This window comes from Betta splendens, chromosome 8 (assembly GCF_900634795.4).
Source record: "Betta splendens chromosome 8, fBetSpl5.4, whole genome shotgun sequence".
In the NCBI taxonomy this organism is placed as follows: domain Eukaryota; kingdom Metazoa; phylum Chordata; class Actinopteri; order Anabantiformes; family Osphronemidae; genus Betta; species Betta splendens.
In genome coordinates, this window is record NC_040888.2 from 6046346 (window position 1) to 6072089 (window position 25744).

Genomic DNA, 25744 nt, shown 5'->3' on the forward strand with positions numbered 1-25744 from the left:
GCTCCCCCATTTCCTGTTTATTCCACTGAGAGGCAGGCCCTGTATTCTCGTGATACAGAAGGGCTTATCAGGCAAGGCTGGATTATGGCCAGCGAGCGGAGATGGGCTGAGTGTTACTCACTTGACTTTTCTTTGGCCCTCAGACGAGGACACTGGACCTGTAGAGAGGGTGGGTTTCCGCTTCCTTGGCCGTCCCGGTCCTCGTCTCGCTGGGCTGCGAGGTGTTTCCTCCTTCCTGTTTGCACACGCAGATGCGGACGCAGAAACAAATGACAAATGAATTCTTAGGACACTGTTCAAACGCTGTGAATGCAGAGAGGGCGCCTCTGTGAGACGGTGGCACTAGTTCTTAGCTTTTTAACTGCAATAGGTGGAAATGAGCTTTAAGGTCATACTGATGATCGTGCTTCCTCTGAAGCTTGGCCAGCTCCTTTTGTTTCTCCTTGTAGCGACGCTGCAGCTCAGCCAACTTCACACGCATCGCAAGCTCAGGACCATCCATTGTTTCCATGCTGCCTTTAGCTGGACACACCTGCAGAACACATCACCGGCAGTGGGTTTTAACGTAAACAAACCTTGGTTCCTAAGGATGCGCTAAGAGGCCAGTTTCAGTCTTACCGGTTCATTGCGAGGTGTCCAGCTGCATTTCCTACGTAAATTGAGGATCTTGCGAGCTGGAAGCTGTCCTCCTGAAGACACGCTGCTGCAATCCTGGGAATCCATCTCTAACGCACGGGCTGTGGCCAGGGTAGCGAGGCTTTGGAGGCCGAACATCAGCAACTCGTCTTCTGTTGTTCAAAATGGAGCATGGAAGGGAAACAATGTAGGAAGGGGCATTACATCTACAGATTATATCAAACCCTAAACATGTGACATGAGTATTTCAAACAGATATCTTGTGAAGTAGCTAAAACACGAGGAACCCAGAGATAGTGATGACGTCAACCCAGCAAGAGGAAGCAGCAGAAACACGTTGTTTCAAAGGTCAAACCAAAATGGACTGTGGTACCCGCTGGACTGCCCGTCACTGCAGGGCTGGATGGGAGAGGCCGCAGATCGAGGAAGTGTGCCCGTGCATGAGTAGATGATAAATTACAGATTCGTCTGGCTTGTTTTTGTAAAGTCTATTGTTGTGACTCTAAAACGACATGTGTCACTTCCCTGAGCTGTCAACAGTATCGCATCACAGAGACAACATCACTGACTCTGAAATCAGTTGATGATACCCTTTTTATAGAAGCATCTTTTGGGAGCAGTTAAATGCATTAGGATGTTGTGGTAAACACAAAACATCCTTTTGCATGAATAAAAAAAAAAACTAAAAACACATGGCGCTTTGAAAAACAAGGAAGCTTTTAAAGGCACTTTAAAACAATGGGGTCTAATTAGCCAGGCAATGCTCCAGGGTGCTGAAAACATCGACTGCTTTTGTGATTACACGCTAACTTTCAGCAACGCTATGTTTGCGGGAGACGGAAACCAATCGGTGCGTCTTTGTTTCCGCGTTTTGTTCGAGTGTCTGTATTTTGGGTGTGCGTGCGCGCTTGTGCACATATGTGGATCAAACAGCGCCAGGATGGAGAGCGAGCGAGAGAGCGAGCGAGAGAGAGAGAGAGAGAGAGAGAGAGAGACGGCTCCCTGAGGAAAGCTGGAAGGGAGTGAGAGAGGGACGTGTACACTTCTCTCTAGCAGTTCAGCCCATGTCCTCCTGCTTCCTCTCCCTCTCCCGAGGCCCGTGCATCGTTAGAACAGCCTTTTAGGAAATAAAAGTGCCTTTAACACACCAAAGACGAGGAACGGCAAGCAGGCATGCAGACAGCTACTCTGGGGACGTGTTACAATCCACCAGAGGCTCTTCAGACCAGCAGGAAGAGCGGTATCTGGGAGGGAACGCCGAGTGACGGAGGCTGGGCCTGAAGGGGGAGTGGGAGTTTTTCCTCAGTGGACGCAGAGGAAAAGGAGGCTAAAGTACGGGGGGAGAAGTTCATCCTGCTGCTGCGAGTGTAAATCTGCGTGTCGTCAACGCTCACCGTGGCTTTTCCCACTGCTACGCATTTGCTGCTGGAGCTCCAGGTCTGCCAGCTCGCTCAGAAGCTCCATACCCTGGTGGGAGCTGGGCTGGGGGGGGGCGGCTGCCGGCATGCTAAAGGGGAGCAGGGGGAACGGCGGTACGTCTGTGCAGAAGGCCGCGGCGATCAGCAGCTCCAGGCTCCAGTAGCAGGGCACAAGGGGTTTGTGGGGCACGGTGGCCTGGCCTGGACTCGGAGCGGAGGCCGAGCCCGGGGAAAGGCACACAAAATCCACCGGAGCGTCAGCAATATTATTCCTCTGCCCATCGGCCTTTGCTTCCTCGGCGGCTGGAGCCCGTGACTCTGGGACCGTGGGAGAAGCGGGGTCGAGCTCGATGACGGTGGGCGGCCCCGCCCCCTGCTCTTTGGGCGCGCCGGCCTTCGGAGCGCTCTGCACCGGGCTCACCTCACCCACCGCATCATCCTCCTCCAAGGTGATGACTTCGCCTAGCCTCGGAGGCTCATCTGCGGGGAGGGGGACTGGGCAGGAAGCAGCCTCACACACTGGGCTCTCGGCTGGGGGGCAAACCAGCACCTCCTCCTCTGCGGGCCCCTGCTCTTCTGCCGCCTCCTCTCCAGGCACATAGTTGGCTGCTGTTACTGATGAAACCTCAACGTCACCTCTCCGTTCCAGAACTCTGTCGGCCACCATTTCCTCTTCCTGCTCTACTTCCTTGGGTGAGAGTGACTCTGGAAGCGGCCTGACCACTGCTTGGCAGTCCAGCTCCTCCCCGAGGCTGGCGAGAGTCTGGGGGGCACGCTCAGCAGGCTCCACTTGGACTGCTTCCAGGTCAGCTGGCTCAGCCAGCTGGACATCCTGGGGGGAAGGGCCGCTCCTGTAGCCCATGGAAATAGCGGGGTATGTGTATCCAGGAGGCAAGTCTGAAGAAAGAAACACACAAAATACAATCACCAGGTGCTAGACTTGAATAATAACCTACAAAAACACTTTTTATGCTTTTATTTAACATTTTATTCTGATATATATCCATCTGAAGGTTTTCAAAGAAGGAAAAGGAAACACAGTTTCACACAGGAAAGGCAGCGGATCACCAGGCTCGTGTTAGTGCCTTATTCGAAGTGGGCCAGGTATTTGGTTTATCTGAACGCCTGACACAATTCCTCTGGCGTGTGGCAGCCATTAGTTAGACATTAATGATGATGAAGAGGGTGCAGTGCCCGAAGGGGAAGAGGAGAGGCGAGGGCTGCTGCCGAGGTGCTTCTCAGTCATTACTAAGGTAACAGAAGTGGAAAGCCCCAGCTCAGCCAGCAGCCATTTTCTGCAGTTTGAGCTGTTCATCCAGTCAAGAGCTTGCCAACACAACCACCCACACAAACCATATTACCATAACACCAGCAGAAACAAGAACCAGCAACAACAATGGCCATTAATTACACCCAGTAAGAACAGAGTAGAAACTTCAAGGTGCTACTGCATCAGTCAAATTAGTCTTGTGACTTTTTTGGCCTAACCTCTACAACCAGTGATGTGTTGGCCTCTCAGAAAACACATAATTGGTTCCTCATCGGACAGCATCTCAGCGGCGAGAAGTCTGGATGTGTGTGTTCCTGCTTACCAGGCTCCAGGGACTCCGGGTAGTCCCGCGGGGGCTGTCCCTCAACTCTCTTGTCCTGAGATTCAGCGCCCTTGGGCATCTGAGGGGACGCGGGGCTGATGGCGGGCGAGTGGGGGGCTGCTGCAGCGGGGCTGGGGGCGGGGCAGGGGGTCGACGGGGTGCTCTTGGGAAGCGCCCGCACTGAGGGCGACTGGCAGCACGGGGACAGATGGGCAGCACAGGCCCCAGGGGGGGGGGTGTTCCTGTGAGGCGGGTTGTAAGCGTAGGGCTTGGCAGGTTTGGACGTCCTGGATTCCAGTATGAGTTCCTCAAGCTCAACTGAAGGCTCGGTTGGCCTCTTCTGCATCTATAGCATGAAATACACTTGTGTTATTTTCATTTTCCACATGCAAACTAAGAATAACCAATTCTTAGCAATTAAGCAAAGGCACTATTTACTTCACAGCTAATACACCTCAGTGAAAACAGCAGAGGAGCCCAGATGCCAGGGAAGTTAAAAATAGACTACATAGACATGTGATGATTCAAGCCAACGCATGACTCACTTACTCTCTTTGTATGATGGATGCATTTACTATATGACAGGCTTACTACGCTAACATTGTAATGTTTTTGCATATATTTTTTATCACCTGTGCATTGTGAGTGGCCTGATGTTGCATGTCCATGCCATGTGTGGCTCTGTGCTGCGGCTGCGGCTGCGGCTGCTGCTGGTGCTGTTGCTGCGGCTGCTGCGGCTGCGGCTGCTGCTGCTGCTGCTGAGGTTGTGACTGTGGCTGTGGTTGTTGTGACTGGTAGCTCTGGTGCTGATGTTGATGCTGGAGCTGTTGATGCTGCTGTAGAGCATATAGCTCCTGTTGCCGTAGAAACTGGGAACGGGAGTACACAGCAGGATGTTGCATGTGGGAGGGTGGGCCCCGGGCGCCGTACACAGGGGGCCATAGCCCTGGCTGTTCCATCACATCTAATGAGAAAACGGAGGAGGAGTGTGACAAAGGGGGCTGTCTTAGAACAAAAAATGTGCGCGCACACATGTTTAGCGAGCCTTTCTTTTGGATTTACACAGCACAGCGCTGCATGCATCACGCTGAAATACAGCAGTAGTTTAACCATACAGTATCTCTCATTATCTACCTCCCACACAACAGCAGAACCATTATGAATATTTTAAAATTCCCTGTATTTTACATATTTTACAGGAAAGGCGGTGGGGGGAATGTGTTGGGCTTGGTGAAGCATTCCGTGAGGACTTTCCCCTCACCTGCACAGCCAAACCACACAAAGGGGTCAGGGATCGATCCCTGCACAAAGTTTAGGTCCCGTGTTTAGACCAGTGCAGTTTGATTTGAGTGATTTGCTATGAAATCGTTTCTCCTTGAGACGTATAAGACTTCAATTATAGGAACTGGAAACTGACACTCTTGTTGTCTCTATGTTAACAGTTTAGTCTACATTGACTCTCTTCTCCCTTCCTTCCCTTTTGCTTGAACCTCAAAATTTCAGTCAGAGGCATAAACTAGATTTTCGTTTCCTGTGGAAAGGTTTTTGTAGATGTACTTCCTTTCTCAGCTAAAGGTTCCTGTAGAGCACAGAGGGAAACATAACTGTTGGAGCCTGTGAGCTAATTAAATTCATAGCCTGTTCACTAGATATATGTCTACAATTACTTTTTAGAGCTGATCACTTTCGCACTTCTCAATACTAATGTATATTGTACATCTGGCACAGTTGTATATTGTACATCTGTGCCAGATGTTAAAGTCACTGTCCTGACTCCATACTTACCCAGGTGATGGGATGCAGCAGGCTCAGTAGGCAGGACCACCAGCTGGGCAGAGGGGTCCTGCGGCAGAGGCAGAACTGGTTGCAGAGGACCTGGCATGGCTGCAGAGAAACCTGGGGGCAGATTCTGGTGCAGGCCTGTATGGCCTATACCTGCTTAATACAAAGGAAGCATCTTTGGGTTATGCAGGTTTGATTTTGTATCTAACGTCTAGGCTCTGAACCACTAGGATGTGTTTACCATAGGAGTGTCCTGTCATCCAGAGAGATGGGCTTCCAGTTCTTGGCATCCAGTGATGGTGAGCAGAATGTGCAGCAGGATCTCCTAATTGGCCAGACTGGAGAGAAGTCCCTCCAGGAACCATGAGATGAGAAGCGAGGTCTCCGTGACAGCTGTTGGTGGGGTGGATCCTCGCAAACTCCACCCTTTCTTTATTATCCCTGACACCCAAATTGCAAGAAAATAAGTGGTAACAAGGGAAGGCATCCAGACTGATGATCTTTATCAATATATATATTAGTGGCCCTTTGGTGCTGCTTACCTGATGTATGCATCTCTCTCCCTGTCCAAGCAAGCCAGCCCTATCTGCTCCCCACTCATCCTCTTCCTCTCATCCTCAGTTGTAGGATCTGAAGGATACATGGTGCGAGTTTGTCCTGGGAGACAAATATTAACATAACTGTTACTTGTGTCTCCTGGTGAAGACATATTCCCAAGTCTCTCACCATTTTCTAAATGCTATTCTAACTCACAAGAGACTTTAGGGCTTGAACTCAAGTAATGCGAGTCCCTGCTCACTGATAAGGTGGTGACCTAGACTACCTACCTTTCACAGAAGGATGGACTCTGCCCTGTCGGTTGTTGGGATGGCTGTCTGCTGAGCGACACGGGGGCTCCCTCTGTCTGGCTACTGCCACTGCAATCCCTACTGGTGGCTGACGCACCTCGCTTTCCCCATGACCTGACTCCCCCATATCTCGGCCTCGCCCGCTGTAATCAGGGCGCTCATTGTCATTAGCCGGGCCTTTCCTTGAAGGTAGAGTCTGTTTGTTGCCCTGGAGGGCACAGCTGCCCCCAGCAGGACCAGATTTGAGGCTTCCTAGACCCCCAAAGGGGCTTTTCTGGGAGAGGAGCAGTGGCTGTTGCTGGTTGCTGTACTTCAGTAAGCTTTTCATGGCACTGCTCTCTCCTTGAGTTGGTCCCTGGGACTCAAGTTGTTGTTGTGGCTGCTGCTGTTGCTGACTGAGGGAGGGGGCAGGGGGGGCCTGTGGGGGTTGTAGGCTCATTCCCGGTTGTTGCTGTTGTTGTTGTGGTTGTGAGTGCTGCCCACCGGTGCTGCCCAACTCCATGTAGGACTTTCTCTGCTCCTCTTCAGGTTGTGACATGTGGTGGGGAGGCCTCATAGCCCATGGAGGTACTGTGGGCTGCTGGTGGTGGTGTTGCCCACTGTTACTATAACCATAAGGAGACATGTCCATTTTTCTTTTCATCTCCTGACTTGTTGCCTGGTTCAACTCAGCAGGCGAAGGGGCATCAGAAGCAGGTCGGCCATGTTGCTGGTGGCGTATCCTGGCTACTTTTTGTCCATCTCTCTGTAAGGAGCAGCTACCTCCAGGACCTGGGCCACTATGTTGACCCATGCTTTTATTGGCAAGTGGAGAGGAGTTAGGTGGGGGTCCTGAATGGGAACAGTCTCTGTAAGGAGAATTGTTGACAGAATGAGGGACAGAGTTACCAGTCTTGGGCCCCTGGGGCATTGAGTTTCTGAACACATCCATATCCACCGAACTGTTGATGCACTCAGCACTGCGTGATCGTATAACCTGGTGCTGCTGTTGCGGATGAGGAGGCTGTTGCAGCTGAGGAGGCGGAGGGAGTTGTGAGGGCTGAAGGTGTTGATGGTGGGAGTGTATCCAGTCCGAAGCCTTCTCTGCCTTTCTGTATGAGTGTTGCTGTTGCTGCTGTTGCTGCGGCTGTTTCCTGTGCCAACTGCTATGATGCCCATTGCCTCCATTTTTTTCCATTACCTTTTCCTTATTATTACTGCCTCCCCCTCCACTGCCCACACCTTGGCAGTCAGGGTTACCAGGCTGGAATGGCCCACTGGGTTTGTCCCCCATGTCAGCTACAGATGGCACAAACGTTGGCCCAGTGACTTTGGGTTCTCGCCCCACATTGGCCGGCCCCCTCTCATGTGTGGCAGGGTTGGCTAGAGGAGTGGAGGTGGGCGCGCAGAAGAAATCTGCGTGGTGGTGTGTATGGTGGGAATGGTGCGGGTGGTGCGGGTGGCTGGGATGAAGCTGAAGACAGGCAAAGCCTCCTGGATGGGAATGTGTGTGAGCGTGGGGATGTGGATGGGGGTGTGCCCCCGCGGCAGCAGCCATGTGTAAGGGTGGGGGTACTGAGTAGGGTAGAGAGTGGTGAAGTGGTGCCTGACCCCTTTCCAGACAGTCTGAAGGGTGTTCACTGATTCTCATCTCTCCACTTATACCCTCTTTTGTGCAGCGAATACCATCACTAGAACCCATGTGCCGAACCTGGCTGCTCCCCACTATAGCCCCAAGAGCTGTGCCATCCCCGCCACAACTGGACATGGAGGCTTTAGCCCCTGCTCCAGGTCCTGCATCTCCATTTTGCATCTTGCTGTTGTGCAAGCAGGCACTGAGGGACTTGCCGATACTCTGAGGGTGTTCCTTGTTGTACTCCATTGCGAGTGATGTCTTATGCCTTTCTAAGGCTCGACTGTTGACCTCCTCCAGGGGCTGTGGGTGTTGTGAATAGTGTGGGTGCTGCTGAAGAGAGTGGGAATGGTGGTGGTGTGTGGGCTGGGGTGGCTGGTGACTGTGGTGCTGTTGCTGTCTGTCCTTTGCCTCTTGTTTGCTACTGGACCTCTCCTTGTCCTTGACCGGCACCACGCCCCTCTCGACAGAACCCTCTTTGAGACCTTTGTGCAGACCTGTCCCTACACCTGCATCTCTGTCTCTGCTGCAGGAACCCTGAGAGTGACCTGAACCTGCCCTGGACATTGGAGGCAAACTGTGATTGGCCGAGATGAGAGGAGGCTGGGATGGGAGACCTCGAAGGTAGAAGTTCTCTAAGGAGTAAAGAGAAATGCAATTGTCAAGAAAGGAAAAGACAATGATGAAATTAGATTATTCAGAGCACATAATGGTGTCCTTAGGCATCTTTATATCGGTGTCCTACATTACATCATTCCTTGTTGTATAAGTTAGATTTAAATGTCTTATTCTGTCTAATTAAATTTTAATCGCTCATGCCTCACCTTTTTGGGTGTCATAGAAACGATGCTGCCCATAGAGAACTCCGCTGTTGGCATGGTGATCCAAGTGGCTCATGGGAAGGAACGTGTGGGCCAGACTCCCTGAGAATCGAGGATACCCTGGAGCCGCTGACATGGAAAGCAGAGAGAAAGGAGGAAGGAATTGATAAGACAGGACAATAACCACCAAGATGCAGTTATCCAGACTAACCCACTATAATCCTTCAGGTCCGATGCAGCTGGTGGTGTTCATACGCAAATAAGTACTGGCTCTGCCTGTCATGTTTGCCTTTCCCGCCTGAGTTTAGAATACAAACAATATAAGACAAGCTTGGGGATTGCTGTAATATTTGGAATTAGTTTTTGAAACATATGGCTCTTTCTTCATCTCTCTAGGAACTGGCAGTGGCACCTCTTACCATCTGAACGGCACGATAAAGACAGATTTTACGCTTGTGTTGACGAAGAAGCGAGTGTTGGGTAGCTGGTCTTTACTGACCCGCATCAGGGGTAAAAGGTTATTAGGGTGCTGTGTCTGTATGACAGGACACCTGGGCCTATTGCAACAAGCCCATCTGGAAGACTGAAAAAAAGACTAATTTTGCATTGGGAAATTCAAAGGCGCAAAGACTTTGAAGGTAGAAGAGAGAGAAAACATGGACCGAGATGAAAGCCCATCATAATATTAGGACAAAGAAACAGCATCACTATGACAACCCACTTCCCTTGCAGTTGTGTAACTATAACATCTAAACAAATCAATGTGAATTGAATTAGCCCGTGTATCTCTACAACTGTGCAATGTTTGGTTTTTTTTCAAGTTAGTGCCAGAGGAAGACTTAATAATAAAATCAAAGTACTGTAAATTACAAAACTAGGGCAGTGCAGTCATATGATGATATTTTTACTAACAGAAGTCCTGTATGTCTACAGTGAATGCTCTCCACCAAGAACATTATGTAATGTGATTCAGAGAGAAACAGCTTTGGCCGTGAATAAACCTGTGTCATCTTTATGAAAAGAAAAAAAAAACTTTCACTATGAGTGAACTAGTTTTAGGGCATTAAGGAGCAGAGACATCTCGCTTTATATGTGTGTCGTCTGCAGGAGTCCAGGTGGTTCACCTCTCCTGCGCGCTGCTGCTGCACCTGTCTTACCTTCCAGCGTCACATTCACACACAACTCTCACAGACGGAGCGAAGGAAGGAGGGGGAACGAGGAAAACATGGCTGTACAAGCGAAATGAAAGACAGACGTATTTGTGTTGGCAAGCTCACGACCTGATCCCGGAAAGCGCAGATGCAGTTCATTAGTTCATTGGCCGTGTGTGTGTGTGTGTGTGTGTGTAGCATAGTTTTTTACGGCAGCTCGGAGTGTTAAATGTCTCACTTTCTGTCGGTGGAACAATAGGCCGGTGCTGTGAGCCGGCTCTGGGGAGGGAGGAGTGTTGTGGTGGGCTTAATGACCTCGCCTCAGAGCGGCCTCCGCATCCTCCCATCTTAATTAATGAAATGCACAGAAAGGGCAAACAGCCCTGCAATAACGCAGGAGGTGCTGCTTTCCAAGCAGGGCAATAGGGTGATAATTACACAGCCTCACTTTTTCCTCTCTTTCCTTCAACAGTATTCCTACTGTACCTCTCTTTTTTCTCCTTTCTCCTCTGGCTGTTTCTTTGCTGTCGTGATTAATAAGTACACACGTTCATGCTAATTCATCTATACAGGAAGGAGGGGGGTTCTTTGTTTAAGCGAGACATTACCCTCTGATTTTGGGAGGGAGAAGAAGCGCGGAGCTGCTGTTTCCTTCTTTATCGAGGCTAGTAGAGGGCTTTTTTTTTTTTTTTTTTTTTTTGGGGCAGCATGTTGTTTGCGAGCGTGACGACTGACGTCGTAATCCCTTTTCACGCCGTGGTCTGGCTGTGCCCGATAATGCCAGCCCGCTCGGTTTCAGCATGCACTCCACTGGGGCGGCAAGAGGGGGACCGCTGGGCACGGCAGAGCCCATTCAGCCATTAATCTGGCCAGGACAAGGGAAGCCGCTGCCGCTGCTGCTGCTGCTGCAGGCGATGTATGTGAGCGAGGTCTTAGTGCAGTCTGCTGACTGCTGCACGGCAGCCTGAGCGCACGTAAACAAGCCGGCGTCGGCAAACGAATGGCAGCGGGAGCGATCGGGGCGCACGCGGCGCCGTCCGTGCACGGCGCGGGGGCGAGAGGCAGAACAAACAGATCTGGAGCCCAGGAAGGGATTTCCAGAGGTTCTGAGGGTCTTTCACACAGCGCGGCCGGTCGAGGGGGGGCGAAGGGAGGGCCTGGATATGGAACAGAACCTACACACAGAGGAGTCTGCTCAATTGAGACAGATTCGAGGTTCTGGGTTGAATCGACGAGCTTCCGTGACGACTGTTTATACCTGCGCCAAGTACGTCTCCATCACTCTGCAATTACAGCACCAAACCAGAGCAGATGGTGTTGAGTTCCCTCCACCGCTGTGGTGAGGTTCTTAGCAACAAAGGCTGGAACTGATAAATGGGGAACAATAATTACTTGAACTAAACCCACTGCAATGCAGTAAGGAGAAAACTGGAAAATGTAAAAGTGCATAAAGCACAGCAGTTGTCCTTTAAGGGGAGACCACATATCAGATCATATAACTGTTCACTTTTGCTAAATGGGAAAACGCCAGGGTGGTTGAACGGCGTATTGTCTCAAGCAAAGAGCTGCAATTTCAGAGGTGGAGAAATGGCAGGACAGAGCGCGGCGAGAGGGAGCGAGCGCGGCGGAGGAAGACTAAGAGAAGAGGAGGAGCGGGCTGAGTTGCCTGTCAGGTCCGCTAATTGAGAAAAAGTGACAGAACCATCAAGACACAGAAAGGGAGGAGAGGAGGAGAGAAGACGAGGGATGTTTGGCGGAGGAGGGGCAGCGCCGTGGTGGATCTCTTCAGGTTTGACTAATTGAAAGGAAGGGATGCAGGTTGGCACGAGAGAGAGAGAGAGAGAGAGAGAGAGAGAGAGAGAGAGAGAGAGAGAGAGAATGAACGAGGCGTGAGCGAGGATGAGAAGAGGTGGGGGATGCGGCGCAAATCCCCCAAGAAGGAAACGCTACCGCTCGCAGAAGGAGAGACGGACAACTGAAGATGGGCTTGGAGAGGCGTATCACACAGAAGTGGATTAGACAGGTGTGCGCGGCCAATTGTGTGTGTGTGTGGATACGCGTTGATATGTGTGGATTGTTTTTGGCATAATGTAAGAAGTCATTTGGGCCGCAGCCAGCTGGCCTCGGGCCTGTGGGGAGCCTGCTGATTTCTTTTTTTTTTTTTTTTTTTTTTTTGTATTCATTTATTTGGTCTTTGCATTTTTCTCAGGCAGTTGATTCAGTGGGTTGCAGCTCTAGACATGAAAACCAGCCGCACACAGGCTCAGTGAGCCCAATTCAGCTCACATTACACTTATTAAACCATCACCACGCTGCAGCTGTCCTTATTGTTGTTTCGTGCCTTTTGATTTTTGTTTCCCTGAATAAGCAATCATACTTCCACTCCTTTCCCTTCATCTCGACGCGTGCGACAGCGAGACAAACCCATGTGTAACACACACGACGGCTGCAACTTATGTAAACAGAAAAACATTTGAATCCACTCTACCTCCAAAAATCCTGAACGCCAGCAATGCTTTAGTTCTTGGCACCGTTACTTTAAACAAACACCAATATTTTTGTAATCTGGCATAAGTGAAAAAGGTGACGTACGAGTGTTTGTCAAGGTCAAGGCCTCCTCACTAGCATCTAATACACAATACACAGGCTGCACCGGACATGTTTAGGTTCGGCTGAAATACACCTGCGTGAGCATAAAACAGTAAAGTGATCAGTGGTTTCCAGTTATGATGATCAGTTTGCATTGTGATGATGCATCACGTAAAGGCAAATGCTCGCTGAATATTGAGGCTTTTGACTTTGTTTACATTATATAGCTGAACATCACGAAGGTCTGTCAACACATTCCACATCGTGCAGACTAAGTCAGACTGTGAAGGAAAAGCAGTTCTCACGTCTGGCAAAATCTTCAGCGAGTCATTTTTTAAATGTCTTGAGCCTTTGCGCCCACGTTTAATTTGATTGGCAGCCACTGTGTTTTAAATTCAAAACATATCATTAGAAAAGATTCACTTGTTTTAAATTAACTCATCCATGTGTAAATATTCACAGGCCACGTGAATTCATCCAAACTAAGTGAGTGGTGTGCGAGTGACTAAACGTTGTTAACGACCGTTCTACGCACGGAGGCGTCTGGAAGGTTTGAAACGGCGTCGCAGGCATCGTGCACCACGACAGGTAAACGTCCCAGACACGCTAGAGAAGCTCGTACAATAATCTTTGAATACAGGTTCGAGCTGCTGTTGGATTTGCATGCAAGCAGCCACTTAAACACACACACACACACACACACACACACACACACACACACACACACACACACACACACACACACACACACACACACACACACACACACACACACACCAAATAATCCATTGAATATCTTTAAGGTTACAAGTGACACACTAATGCGCCCACACACACATGCTGAAGTGAGCGCCGGCTCTGCTGCTGGTGGGGTTCTGCTGGCACCCGGAGAGAGGAGGCGAGAGTCTGGGTAATTGTGCCGCTCATTTTGATGACTTGCTTTTTATGCAAAACAGGAAAAAGACAATATGCAATTATCTTGAGGAGGGAACAGCTGAATGTGGTTGATGAACAGTCTGGATTCAATCATGCTCTTAGTGCGTTATATGCAATTAAACTGCAATAGAGATAATGGCCTCCATTGCCAACTGAGTAATAATCCCAGTCATAATCACCTCCATTACTTTTATTAGGCTTGGCATTATCATCATCACTCTTATTAATATTATTCTACTTTTCCACAAGACGAAAATCTTTGACAATGAAACCCTGAAACTATATGGTCAAAGCAACAGTGATGCTGAAATGAGTTCTGAGGGTAAAACGTTCCTGACTGAACCCATGCCTCACCGGGCCTCATCTGTTTATTTGAAGAAGTCTAGAGTTTCGCCCTTTCTCTCCGCCGGAGCAGCTGTCCACCGGCTACGGTGGACGGGCGGCGTCTCAGCTGCAGAGCGGCCGGTCGTCCCCGGCGACGCATCACACGCACCGAGGGCGCTGCCGATTCCCGGCCGCAAACAAACACTTCCCCCCGCGGGCCGACAGCTGGGCTATTCTTGGAAATCACATAAATAAATGGGAAAGGGCTGCGAAAGCACGGGCGCGCTGGGCGGCCGTCGCGCTGCGTAATTAGCGGGAGATTATGAACGAGTCCAGCGGAAAGTGAACGTGCGCTAACGTTGGTGGGTGGCGTTGGATCCGTCGCACGTCCATCTAACATCCGATTTCCCCAAATACTCCAGGAGATTAATCTGTGCTTCATCCTTGCCAGAGTCTGTGACTGAGTCTGAGCAGAAACAGGCTGTGCTGACCTCAGTGTGTGTGTGTGTGTGTGTGTGTGTGTGTGTGTGTGTGTGTGTGTGTGTGTGTGTGTGTGTGTGTGTGTGTGTGTGTGTGTGTGTGTGTGTGTGTGTGTGTGTGTGTGTGCGTGTGCGTGTGTGTGTGTGTGTAGCCAGGGCTCTGCAACGCTCCAACTCTCGGGTGGAAACCACCCCATTAAGCAGCGATGGAGACACCAGCTGAAAGCTCTGCGCCGGCGCTTTTTTCCCTCTTTACTGGCCCATATTTGCGCTGCTTCAGAGCGCCCTGAGTGACATTCTTGCTGACGTGTATCAAATACCACAAGATTCCTTGGCTGAACTTTTGATCCTGTGTCCTCATCCAGAAACCGTGGCACAGCGCTCCATCCCAAACATGCCGGGCCTGCGACTATTTCGGTGCACAAATAAAAGGGTGGGAGCCTGGCTCCTGCTTGACAATTACAAGCTGTGCTTTGGTGGAAACCTAACACGGCCCCAAAATACACTGCGCTGGGGTAACAATGCGCCCGGCGCTGTCGAGGCGTATGTGAGATTGGAGGTACCTTCATGCGAATGGGGAAACCAGATTTGCGAGGCGCTGGAATGGGGTCCGCCGCGGAAGGAGGGCGACGAGGGCGAGGAGGACGGCCGGGAGGCGTGAGACGGGTGGGAGGGCGGGGAACCCAGGCTACTGGCCAGAAAGGTCCCCATGAAGGAGGCGGAGGAGTTGCCCATCAGTCCACTGCCTGCGTTCCCACAGGGGGACAAAGGTAGGAAGAGAAAACAGTGTTAGGATCAGACAAAACAGAGCAAAGAGTGCAGCGTTTCGACACCAGGACTCTCCATGAGGAGTCGTCAGGCCATGCGGGCGGGTTTGATCGCTGCCCTGGGAAGATGGTGAGCGAGCGGGCGAGAGAGGGGGAGAGAGAGAGGCAAAGGACGAGTGTGAGACTCTCCTCCCCCTCACTGACAGCAGCGTCTCTCCCCTCACACCGCCTCTCCCCACGGGCAGACAGAGGTCTCATCTCACAGCTGAGTACACACTTTCTCAGGCTCGCTCCCTCTCGCTCTCACACACTTTCTGCTCCTGCTCCCCAGCGTCCCCTTCTCAATTCCTCTCCCTCCCTCCATTATCTTATGCTCTCCATCGCTCACTTTCATGCCCTCAATCACTCTTGTTGCCCTGCTCCATTTCACCTTCTCCTCGTCGCGCTCTCTTTCGCTGTTGCTTTCTCCCTCCATGACTCCAACGATCCGCTATTCTCCTTTGGTTCCGTTCTGGCGTTTGGTTCCTTCCCTCGACGCACTGTTTTGTCACAGTGGCCTTTTCGTTTCCTCGCTTTCCTCCTTCTGTCCCGTCCTGTCCCTCAGCCCTGCCATTGTCACCCCTCCGTCCCGTCCCTCTATCTTTCCGACACATAGCACTGCTTCGCTTTGTTCTTTACCATAATGATGGCACCAGCAGAGCAATCTGTCCCTGGCTGGCTGAACTGTGTGTTTAACAAGACTCTGATGAGTAATTGACCATTTGTAGCAACGCCCGTGTGACTGGGGGCTGATTGTCTATTATGCATTGCTGGGCAAGCTGGAGAAAACATACTGATTAACCACTGCTTAAATTGCATTCCCATTACACGCCCGCCAGTGCACTTGAGTGAGGGGCCCGGGTGCCCGGCTCTTTGCGCATTCATTTCCCTCCAGTCATGAAGTTTCATGCATATGTATGAAGTCGGCTGCATGAGAGCTCACATGCACATACTTGCTCAAACACACTGGTTTATCATACACCGTGGAACGATAGGGGAAGGATTGAGACTTGGTTAAATTGTATTATCAAAAATAGGATCAAACAAGAAATGCTGTAGATCAGGTCAAACATAAATGGATCCTTTTCTTGGAGAACAACTGGACGTTTCAATCGGCCCGACTGTAACTGAGCAGATCCTCCGTCCAGACGGCAGAGATACAGTCATCAGCCTGCTCAAGCCTACGGCTCATAGGTCAGAGAGCAAGGGCAAAGAAACCCTCATACGCTCCACACACGCAGACAAGCATCCTCAGATCCTCAGGTGGAAATCCTCCACAATCCATAACCTTCGAGGGCTCTACGTTGCGTGTTTATGTGCAACTCAAAAGAAAAGGACCACAGTCAGTGATAAAATATAAAAGAGACATTTTATGTACTTTGGTCATTTATGGATACAACAGAAAAAAACCTGCATAAAATCCAAACCAAGCCAGTAAAATCAAAGGAAAGTGAAAATGCAGATCAAATATACACGATAAAACAGCAATAGAAACATTACAGTTTCTTCCGCTTGCATTTGTAACACGCACAAATGATAAGAAGAGTCTTAAAATTCTTCAGAGCCTCCAAATATGCAGAAATTGGTGCTATAGCAACAACATACATGTTGGTGGGAGGCACTTCGGAGAGGCCTGGTGGCGTACCACAGCCTCAATGCTTTCTCTCCATAGCCTTTCAGCTCCGTCCGCCTCCGTCCCTGCACACTGACGCAGCTCGGTGGAGGGCAGGGAAGGTGTGGAGGGCAGCCGGGGTGCTCTCAGGGCGCACGCCGGGCCCCCGGTCTGCCGACGCCCGAGGTCCCTGCGTGGCGGCGCCCGCCGCCCCGCGCGCTCATCAGCCCCTTCTCTTTCTGCCTGTCGCCTCCAGGAGCCCCAGCTTTCCTTAGTGCCTCTGGCTCACATAAATCAGCTAATCCTCCTGCATTATTAACAGCCTCGCCCCAGAGAGAGAGGGAGAGAGAGAGAGAGAGAGAGAGAGAGAGAGAGAGAGAGAGACGTATGGAGAGTGACAGAGCGGAGCTGCAAAGCCCCTCTTCACACAACAAGAGTGGAGAAAGCCTCTGCCAAAAAGACAAGAGAGGAGAGGGACAATACATAAAAAGAGGATGTCTAGATGGCTGGCAAGGGGATCTTTGAAGTCTAAGCTTGGAGAGAAACTGACCATTGGCCCAATCTGAGCTGTAGTAGGTGCAGAATATTAATGCAGCAGCTTTTACCTCTGGGAGCTGATTCCACAGCCCGTCACATCAACAATGACGCCTCCCTCTGCGCTATGTCTACCATTTGTCTCATGCCGGGAAATACACACGACACGATACTGCACAAATCTCTGCGTTCCCTTTGTCGCCGAGCACTTGGATCCTTGAGCCCGCGTCGAGCTCAGCCAATCAGCGTTGCCGCTATGAAAGTAAGCAGGTTATAAAAGTGGGTAGGTCTCTGTTGGTGCTGGGGCAGCTTCAGCAGGGCCCAACAAGTGGAGCGGAGATCTGACGCATGCCGGCGCCAACGCTGGACTCGCCATGTTTATTTAGCAGCTAATTAACGGGTGACGTAGGTCTGGGGAGCCTGCCACCGCTACGGCAGCTCCTTGTAAAAGTTGTGCATTTTCCGAGTTCGTGGCTTTTTTGGATGAAGCACTGTTTATTTATTTCCCTGGGTCTAAAGCGGTGCCAGTGGAGCGCCTGCATGGGCTCTTAGGAAAATCGGGTCATGTGCATCCTAATCGGCGCCGATCCCTGACAGCGATGGAGATTAATCCTATTAGAGAATTAAAGGAGAAGGGAGCAATGGGACGGGGGAACCCACCTCCCTCTGTGACGACCAAACACCCCGCCCTGACATCCTCACTCAAACGCACACGTTCAAATGGGTTCAAACGCACAAGTGCCGTGAAACCTCTGGAGGTGTTAACCAGTGCTCCAGCTCTGCTATGGCGTGGGTGTGCAGGGGTGAAGGAGTCCAGTTTACTCACAACGACGGCAGCAGCAGCAGATGCATGCGCACGCAGTAATGTGGGCCCGAGCAGAGGCCCCAGCGGACGCGGCGGAGCTAGCAGCAGGCGGAGAGGCGGAGCGGTGGAGAACGGAGGCCCAGTTGTCATGGGAACAAAAGAGAAACAGCGCTGGAGGCAAGGAGGCTGAATGTTAGCCATTACCACAGCGGTGCGCGCATGCACTTGGTCAGCAGCAACCTCCCCGGCATCCTACCTTGAAAGTCACCCGAGCCACTGGTCAACACACACCCCTCGCATTTGATTAGGATGCAGGAAACAGAACGATATCATACCATCGGCCCTGTGTGGGTCACTAATCTGCCCCAGTGAGCACCCCAACCTACTATTCAACTTTAAGAACGAGCTGTTGTTTGGTGTCTTAACGAGGAATTATACAATAATAGTATGTATAGAGATTTGGCCAAGAGTGGGCCAGTGATGAGGGGAGCTGAGAAGACGACAAGCGCCCACCCACAATGTGTTGTCCTTTTGAAGGCTGGGAATCAGATCAAAATTTCCTCCAGGAGAAACACACACCCATACACAAAGGCCTGGTTTTCTCGAACGTGTGAGTGGACACGCATTCAAGTGCGGATCTAATGTCTAAGGGAAGATGAAGCGCAATTATTCCCATTGTGCATCGCATTTCGCCCGTCTGCTCTTGAGAAACGAGCCTGGAGGTGGCCTGGAGCGCTCCGTCTCACATGCGCAGCCGGCCGCCCCAAGGGACGGACGGACACGTCGTCCAGACGAGGACGCCGGACGGACAACGAGGGACGAGAGCGATGGTGACGGGCGGAGAGGAGAGGCAGAGGGAGAAATCGCAGGTGTGACTGCATCAACCTGCTTTCCACAGCTCAGTGATCAGCGAGCGGCGAGTGGGGGCGGGCGGGGGGGGGGGGGGGGGGGGGGGGGTCCACGCAAGGAAGAAGACGAAGGGGCCGGGAGACGGGAGCGCGGGCGCAGGCGGCGCCGCTACTCCGGGAGACTTCCTGCGGCAGCGCGCTGAGGTTGCACCGTCAGCGGGTCAGCGCCATGTGGCAGCCAGCCGCTTTGGCTCGTCACAACGCACCCTGAATGATTACAGCTCAAATACTCTCCCTCTGTAAAGTCTGGCGACAAAACTCGCTTCATCTCGGCCTCCAATAAATGAAATCTATAACAACATCCCGTTTTTTTTATCCCAGCGGCTTCTTTAAAATCAATAATAGTCGCGGTAGATCCTACTGGCATCGCCTTAATTCTCTGACACAGCAATACGGAGCTCCAAGCACAGGAACAATATAAAAATTATGATTGAAGATTTACTACTCAAACCATTGAGAATTTCTGTCTCTGGACTAATATAAGGAGGAAAATAAAAGCAAGGAGTGGATGGTGGAGGCAGAAAAGACAAAGATGTCGAAATGTTTACTCACCAAGTAAAAACATATTGAGCAGGATGTCTGCTGGTAAGAGACTTCCACTCCCAGCTCAGTGTCTTTCTCATCAGACTTTCCTACCGATGAAGTCCCATGTTCTGTTCCCAGGAATTCAGACGCCCAAGAAGTCAGCCAGACTTTCCGCACACATGTTCACTCATAAACACACAGCCTCTGACCCTCGCTGTAACGTGGAGGAGCTGGATCGGACCCGGGCGACTGTACACGGCAGCGGCCCCAGACGGACTGCACACACCAGCCTGAAGGGCCACTGACTAACCCAGCGCTTACTTCCTCACAATAAAACACACAAGGAATTTCAAATGGCTACTAAAGTGGGGGGATTTCCTTCAAACAATCAAAGTCATCTTGAAAACATTAAAGCAACTGGTAGCCAAATTCCTACTTGCTTCGGAAACAACTGCAACAAGGTTGTTGTTGTTGGGTTTTTTTTCTGTTTGTTTGTTTGTTTTGATTTTGGTTCGCTCAACCCTCAGCAAACTCGCTGCCTGAATTTGTCTGTTCGGGCTGGTTTTGTGGGCAGCTGGCGGTGGGGCCAAGGGAGTGGGCCCGCTCGACAACTTCAGTAGGAGGACGGTCTGATCAAAAACAGACTGACGTGCAAGGGTAGGAGAGAGAGAGAGAGAGAGAGACAGAGAGAGAGAGAGAGAGCGAGCGAGCGAGCAGGCGGCTCAGTCCTGGAGCCGGGCCCAATGCAGGGGTGGGGGAATGTGCCAGCAGCGCACGCCTCCGACACTCTCCGTGCTGCGTGCCTGTGGAGTGAGTGTAGTGGATGTGGTCAGTGCGGGGGTGGGATGAGTGGGAGAAGCAACTGGAAGAACGGGTGGAAGAGGAGAGAGTCTTCGCGACGGGGGGACGTCCAGAGGAGGAGTGCTCGGACTGGAAGCGTCGATAAGGGAAACGGAGCGCGCGTGCGCCCGGTGGTCGCCTCGCTGAAGCCGACAGCCTGTGTTTGCAGAGTGGATTTGTGGTCAGCCGCTCGCTCGCGATTGAAGTGACGGCTGGGCAAAAGGCATTCTGGGATTTTTATTTTTTTTTGCCTTCATCAGAAGTGCTATGCAAATAAATATGGCTGTCGGGTGTGCGGCGGGGGGCATCGGCCCGCTGCAGCACCACACCCACTTCACCCAGCTGTTTATACAATATACAAGTCGACATGATAGGGATAAGAGATTCTAATCCTAAACAAATTAGTCCAACTGGTTCGTCCCAGCTTGGCAGAAAGCCTGCAAACAACAATGGAGGCGCACGGAGCATACCGATAGGAGAAGGCGCCTCTCGTTCGCCCCTCGTTGGGGTGGAGTGATTTCTAAACATCCCACCAATATGCTTCTGCAATCAACAAAACAACAAAGGGATGGCATATGCCACGCGCTGGCAGGATTTCTAAAGGTGTTGCTGCGATTAATCATTCACCAAGCCCCCTTTTCACAGAAGGTTATCGTTGTCAAAATAGGGCCTCCACCTCTAATCCCATCAATCCTGTGCCAGTCGTGGTGCTGGGAGTGACGGATGGGAAGAGATAGCAATGTCTGCGAGAGGTTGCTGCTGAAGAGGCATTTTATTGGGCACAGTAAATAAAGAGCTGGACACAGCATCGGCGCTGCTATTTGTTGAAGGACCTCTGACTGTCAGAGGAAGAGCTATCTGACGGGTGGAGTCCGGTGAAGGCTGCGAGGGAGGAAGCGCTAAGGCTAGAGGCGGTAAAGGATTGATGCGTTTGATTAACTGGAAACGAAATCGCCGCCGGGGCTCTCACCTTGGGCCCGGGGCGGAGGCGCGCCTGTGGCGGACCCGCGTGCCGAGTCATCGGCCTCGGCCGGGGAGGAACAAACTCAGATTCCAGGCCCAGGACGCAGGAGGTGGGAGGACTGATTCAAAACAGCAGCGGGACCCGGCCGGGACAAACGAGCTCAAGGCCCATTACCTTCCCCTTCACGCCCGCCCACACACGTTCACACTCGCATTCCCTACTCCCACCAAGCCGATTTAATAGTGTACACAAAGTAGAGCGTAAAGACAGGAAAATTGTTGTCACAACAGCAGAGCTGCTCCATTTCTTGGCGCTCCTGATTCAACCGGAAGTTTCTCCAGAGCGTTGCGTTTCTTGGGATGCTGTGTCATCCCTGACTGTTTTCTCTCCAAGCACCACGTCGCTGGTTCCATCAGCGTTTTCCTTTATTAAACCCCCTCCTCACCATCCACTTAAGCAAACACGTTTCTTTTGTCTTTGTTCCGATAAAATGCACGTGTTTGCTATGGAATGGCCAGTAATGGCTTGACATTTTGCTGAGAGCTCGCGGGGCCAGAGGCACTTTGTTCTTTGTACACCGGGCAGCTCCGCACTCCTCAAGGAGAGCCATTTGTTATCTGTCAAAACTTTGGTGAGTGTGCTTGTTAACCGACCCATTGTTACACGAGTGTTTCAGGGCCGCTTGTCGCGTTCCGGCTCTTTATTCCCGGGGCATTAGAATTGAGATTACCATAGTGGAGCTCATCCATCTCATTCTCTCATCCGCGCTAAACATCCGCATTTTTATTTCGCCTTCTGCGGTTTTCTCCCGCCCTCCTTCGCCCGTTGTCTCCGTGTCATGATACACATGCACACGCGCAGCAACGCACAAGAAAGAGCCGCCCACAGCTGCGTCAGGCCATCTCTCTAACAATCCAATCTGTTTTCTTTCCCATGATGTTTCCCATTGGCACAGGGAGGAGAAAATCTGATTTACTCCCCCACAGGACCCATGCAGTTGCACTGATATGGAAAATGATTTCAGTGCTGCTTGAGCCCATAAACATTATTTTGGTCTCCCCCTGTTAATGACACATTTCTTCCCAGCATTGTGAATCTCACCGAGGAAGAGATGAGTGTTAGGGGGATTGAAGAAAGGAAGAGGAGGAAGAGAGGACGGGGGAGGAATTCCCCAGGGCCTCGCATATAACAGGGGAGTCCTTCACCCCTCAAACTGCATCCCGACATCCAAGACTTTTCTCACCCTCTTCCTCATTCGCAGGCATGCATGTGGAGACCCGCGCACAAAGCTAATCAACCAAACAGGCTTCAGATAAAACCCCACCAAATAAATAAAGTGAAATCAGAGCGCAAACGTATCCCCACTGGAAAAGGAGCAGAGTCAAAAGAGAGAGATTCCTCACCTCTCTTTGTGTGTCTGTAGCTGTCAGCCCGATTCCAAACATGCCGCATTTGGCTCCGGGGCTCAAAGCAGCCCCACTACAATTGTGTCATACAACCCACATATCTTTTATTGGGGGTAGCAGCCAATGTACCCCCCCCCCTCCTCTTCTTGAACACAGGGATAAAATTTGTACTTTTAGTGCTAAGTTACAAACACTTTCTGCCCAAGGCATATTGTCAACGAGAGGATAACACTGTAGCCTCGAGTCCCGAACACGAGTCGTTTAATACGATGGTGTTAAAAAGAGACTCCAACAGGCCAATAGCGAGACACTAAACCTCCCATTTGGCATCCATTAAAGCCCATCTGCAGCACCAAATAGGAGTGGGCGCAGAGGAAATGGCCACGTTAGATATGACTAAAGACTGTCCTGCACTTTTGAACATTCTCTCCCAGGTCTCTCAGGCTCCACATCCCTAAGACGGGACTTTCTTGGTTCTCCCGTTCCACTGGAAACATCACGTGGAATGTTCTGGGTCTGGTTTGTTTTACAGCTGATGACTGATCTGTCTAAATCCATTGGTTTTTATGCGCCGGCCAAAGGGGATGGATGGGTGACTAACGCCGGCTTGCGTGCCATGTTTCAGCCGACGCAGTCAAAGCTCAGCCAGCCAGGTCACGGACGCAGACATGGCTGGTAGTGGGAAAATAGGAGCTTAACACAAGTGCTCAGCATTATTCCCTCTAATTAGTCCCCTGTTAACTTTTGAACTTAATTGGTTAATTGAGATGTGGTTAGACTGGGCAGGTTTCCCCTCCCTCAGGGTGACCAGACGGCTCCAGTGTTTCAGCTTGGCACCGCCTGGCACAGGAGGTGGCTGCCGCTCTCTCACTTTCTCTCCCTCGCTCTCCGTTCGAGCATCCCACTGCTCCAGTGACGAGAAGTAATGGTGCCGCACAGGAGGCAGTAAAACTGTGTTTTGTGAGTGTGTTTTAGCAGAGATTGTTCCCGTGCACTGCACATATGCTTGTGCCACATCAAAGCCGCTCTCTGACTACCCGGTCCTGGGTGGTCCGAAACCTCTCGTCTCTCAACCAGCGGTGCTAGACAGATAGGATTCGGTAAAAGTGGAGTGTGGATGTGGGTGGATGCTGCCTCACCACGGGCGAGAGAGTTCTATCGAGCTCAGAAGTCAGTTTGCTTTGGAGGAGGCATGAACGGTGTGAGGAGAGAGAATAAAAGTGCGGTGCAATACATACACAGATAAATACACGCAACCCCAGAGGCATCACATTGCTTTAGTCTCTTCAGCTCCTCCTGTTGATGTATAATGATACCCACAACACCACATAAATCTGCGACCAGCGACTCATTGTGCCAGATTTTGCCTGCTGTCTTTCCCCTTCCTCGTGCTTTCATCCCCTCTTCCCTCCTTGCTCCTTCCAGCCCCATCACTCATTCGCCTTCTCAGTTTTCCCTTTCCATCCTTACACCCTCTCTATCATCACCCCGCTCGCTTCCCTCACTTGTCATCCTCATCCATGAAAATGGAGAGACTTGTTGTGGAAAAAAAACAACAACACCCAAAACACGTTCCCCTCCCACTTTCTTATTTGTCTGATTTTTCCTCGGAAGTGTCACGTTGTTGTTTCGGAGGGATTCTCCCCGCCCCCCAACGAGCGGCCGGGGCCTGTTGGAATGTCCCGCTCGCCCGTTCCCTCTCCCAGCCTCTCCCTCCATGGCCCTGAGCCTCCTTCAGGTCACGGCGAGCGGTGCGGAACGCGAGGGCCCTGATGTGAGAGAGTGCTCGGATTGGCCTGTAATACGATAAAGTCCTGGAGTGATGTATATGAGAGAAACAGAAGGCAGCTCCCTGCTCTGGCTTCTCTCCGTCTGATGTAGCCTGTCAGAGGCACAGAGACAGAACAGTGCAGATAAGGGAGCCGAGAGCCGCCACGCTAGCAACCAGTCCAAGGTCTTTCTGCAGCCCTGAATATAATTTGCCATCGGATCACAAGGGGGAACAAAGGAGAAATGTTTAATTCTTGTAACATTGGCCAAGACAAATGCAACCATTTTGTTCTGATAACCTACAGACAAGAGGCGGGGGTGGAAGGGGGGGCACCTGGTAGCCAAGGCCAAACAATATACAACACCACCTCATAAAAAAACCCTTGTATAATAGATTGTGTGTCTTTGTGACTTCTATTGTTGCGGGCCCTCTCAGCTGTAAGGACACCACTCCAGTCGGCCCATACAGATAATCGCTTTCTTTCCCACTGTAGCAGCCCACACTTCGGAGAACAGAGGAGGTCGGCCAAATCACACAGTAAATTCTGTTTCGAAGCGCGTCCGACAAACCGAGGTTTAAAGTTGAGTTACGTCCCCCGGCCGCTGACACTGGTCACTCGTTGGAATGCCGCTGCCGGGGGCCTGCTTAACATCTGCAGCCGCGCACTTGAGAGGAGATGAGGAAAATCGGGAGCGTTTCCTGCAATCTGCGCAGAGGAGAGAAGGTCATCTTCACCCAAACACGAGCTGATGAAGTGTAACACAGAGCAGGGCGGCCATAAAAAAGCCTCTCGTCTCCCCTCTCGCCCTCTCTCCAGCTGGTTAGCTCGATGTCGGCTTTAGCAGCTAGGAGTGGAAGAAGGCGCACTTCAAGGTCATAATGGCGGGCGGCTGGACGAGGGGTCGGACTGGAAGGAAGGTAACAGATGTGTTGCAGCTGCTGGTGTTGTGCCCCATGACACATCCTAACACACACAGAAATACCGCTGAACCGACCACACGTCAGCAGATGACAATTGAAATCAGATCTTTTCCAACTGGACATGCTAAAAAGCGCTAATAGCGGCCTTCGGGGTCTCCAATAAAAACCCTCCGTCCCAGAGAAGCCATCAAACCAACAGCGATAGCTGTTTCTAACTGCACGTTGGCTTTTCTTATTTCCCTTTAATATACGTTCAGCTCTGCCGCTCATAAAACATGTCAGCGCCCACATGTTGGGCCAGAAAGCTTCATGCCACACGACGAGCCAGACCAGCGAAATGGCTTTGGGAAGCGAGGTGACGATTCATGGTCGTCAGAGCGTCAGAGCAACAGACTCGAGCCGAGCAGAGTGTGGATGTGGAGAAAGGCCGTAATGGAGAGGGAGGAGGAGGCCGAGACGCGGGA

At 51.3% G+C, this 25744-nt stretch overlaps 1 protein-coding gene across 6 annotated transcripts in view; it reads right to left on the reverse strand.

The window, feature by feature from the left end:
- The window catches only part of LOC114859894 (BAH and coiled-coil domain-containing protein 1), a 52250-nt gene that overhangs the window by 11347 nt on the left and 15159 nt on the right, over positions 1 to 25744 (reverse strand). For 4 of the 6 annotated variants that reach the window (XM_029157965.3, XM_029157968.3, XM_029157967.3 and 1 more), the window contains exons 3-14: positions 14752 to 14934; positions 8713 to 8838; positions 6256 to 8523; positions 5971 to 6085; positions 5670 to 5869; positions 5432 to 5584; positions 4279 to 4610; positions 3647 to 3992; positions 2031 to 2951; positions 619 to 788; positions 396 to 532; positions 122 to 235 (exon numbers count right to left, since the gene is read on the reverse strand). In XM_029157965.3, coding sequence (XP_029013798.1) covers positions 122 to 235; positions 396 to 532; positions 619 to 788; positions 2031 to 2951; positions 3647 to 3992; positions 4279 to 4610; positions 5432 to 5584; positions 5670 to 5869; positions 5971 to 6085; positions 6256 to 8523; positions 8713 to 8838; positions 14752 to 14934 — 5065 coding nt within the window. Of the gene's footprint in view, positions 1 to 121; positions 236 to 395; positions 533 to 618; positions 789 to 2030; positions 2952 to 3646; positions 3993 to 4278; positions 4611 to 5431; positions 5585 to 5669; positions 5870 to 5970; positions 6086 to 6255; positions 8524 to 8712; positions 8839 to 14751; positions 14935 to 19405; positions 20048 to 25744 lie in introns of those variants that run through there. The other 2 variants (XM_055510611.1, XM_029157966.3) reach the window with 2 other exon arrangements.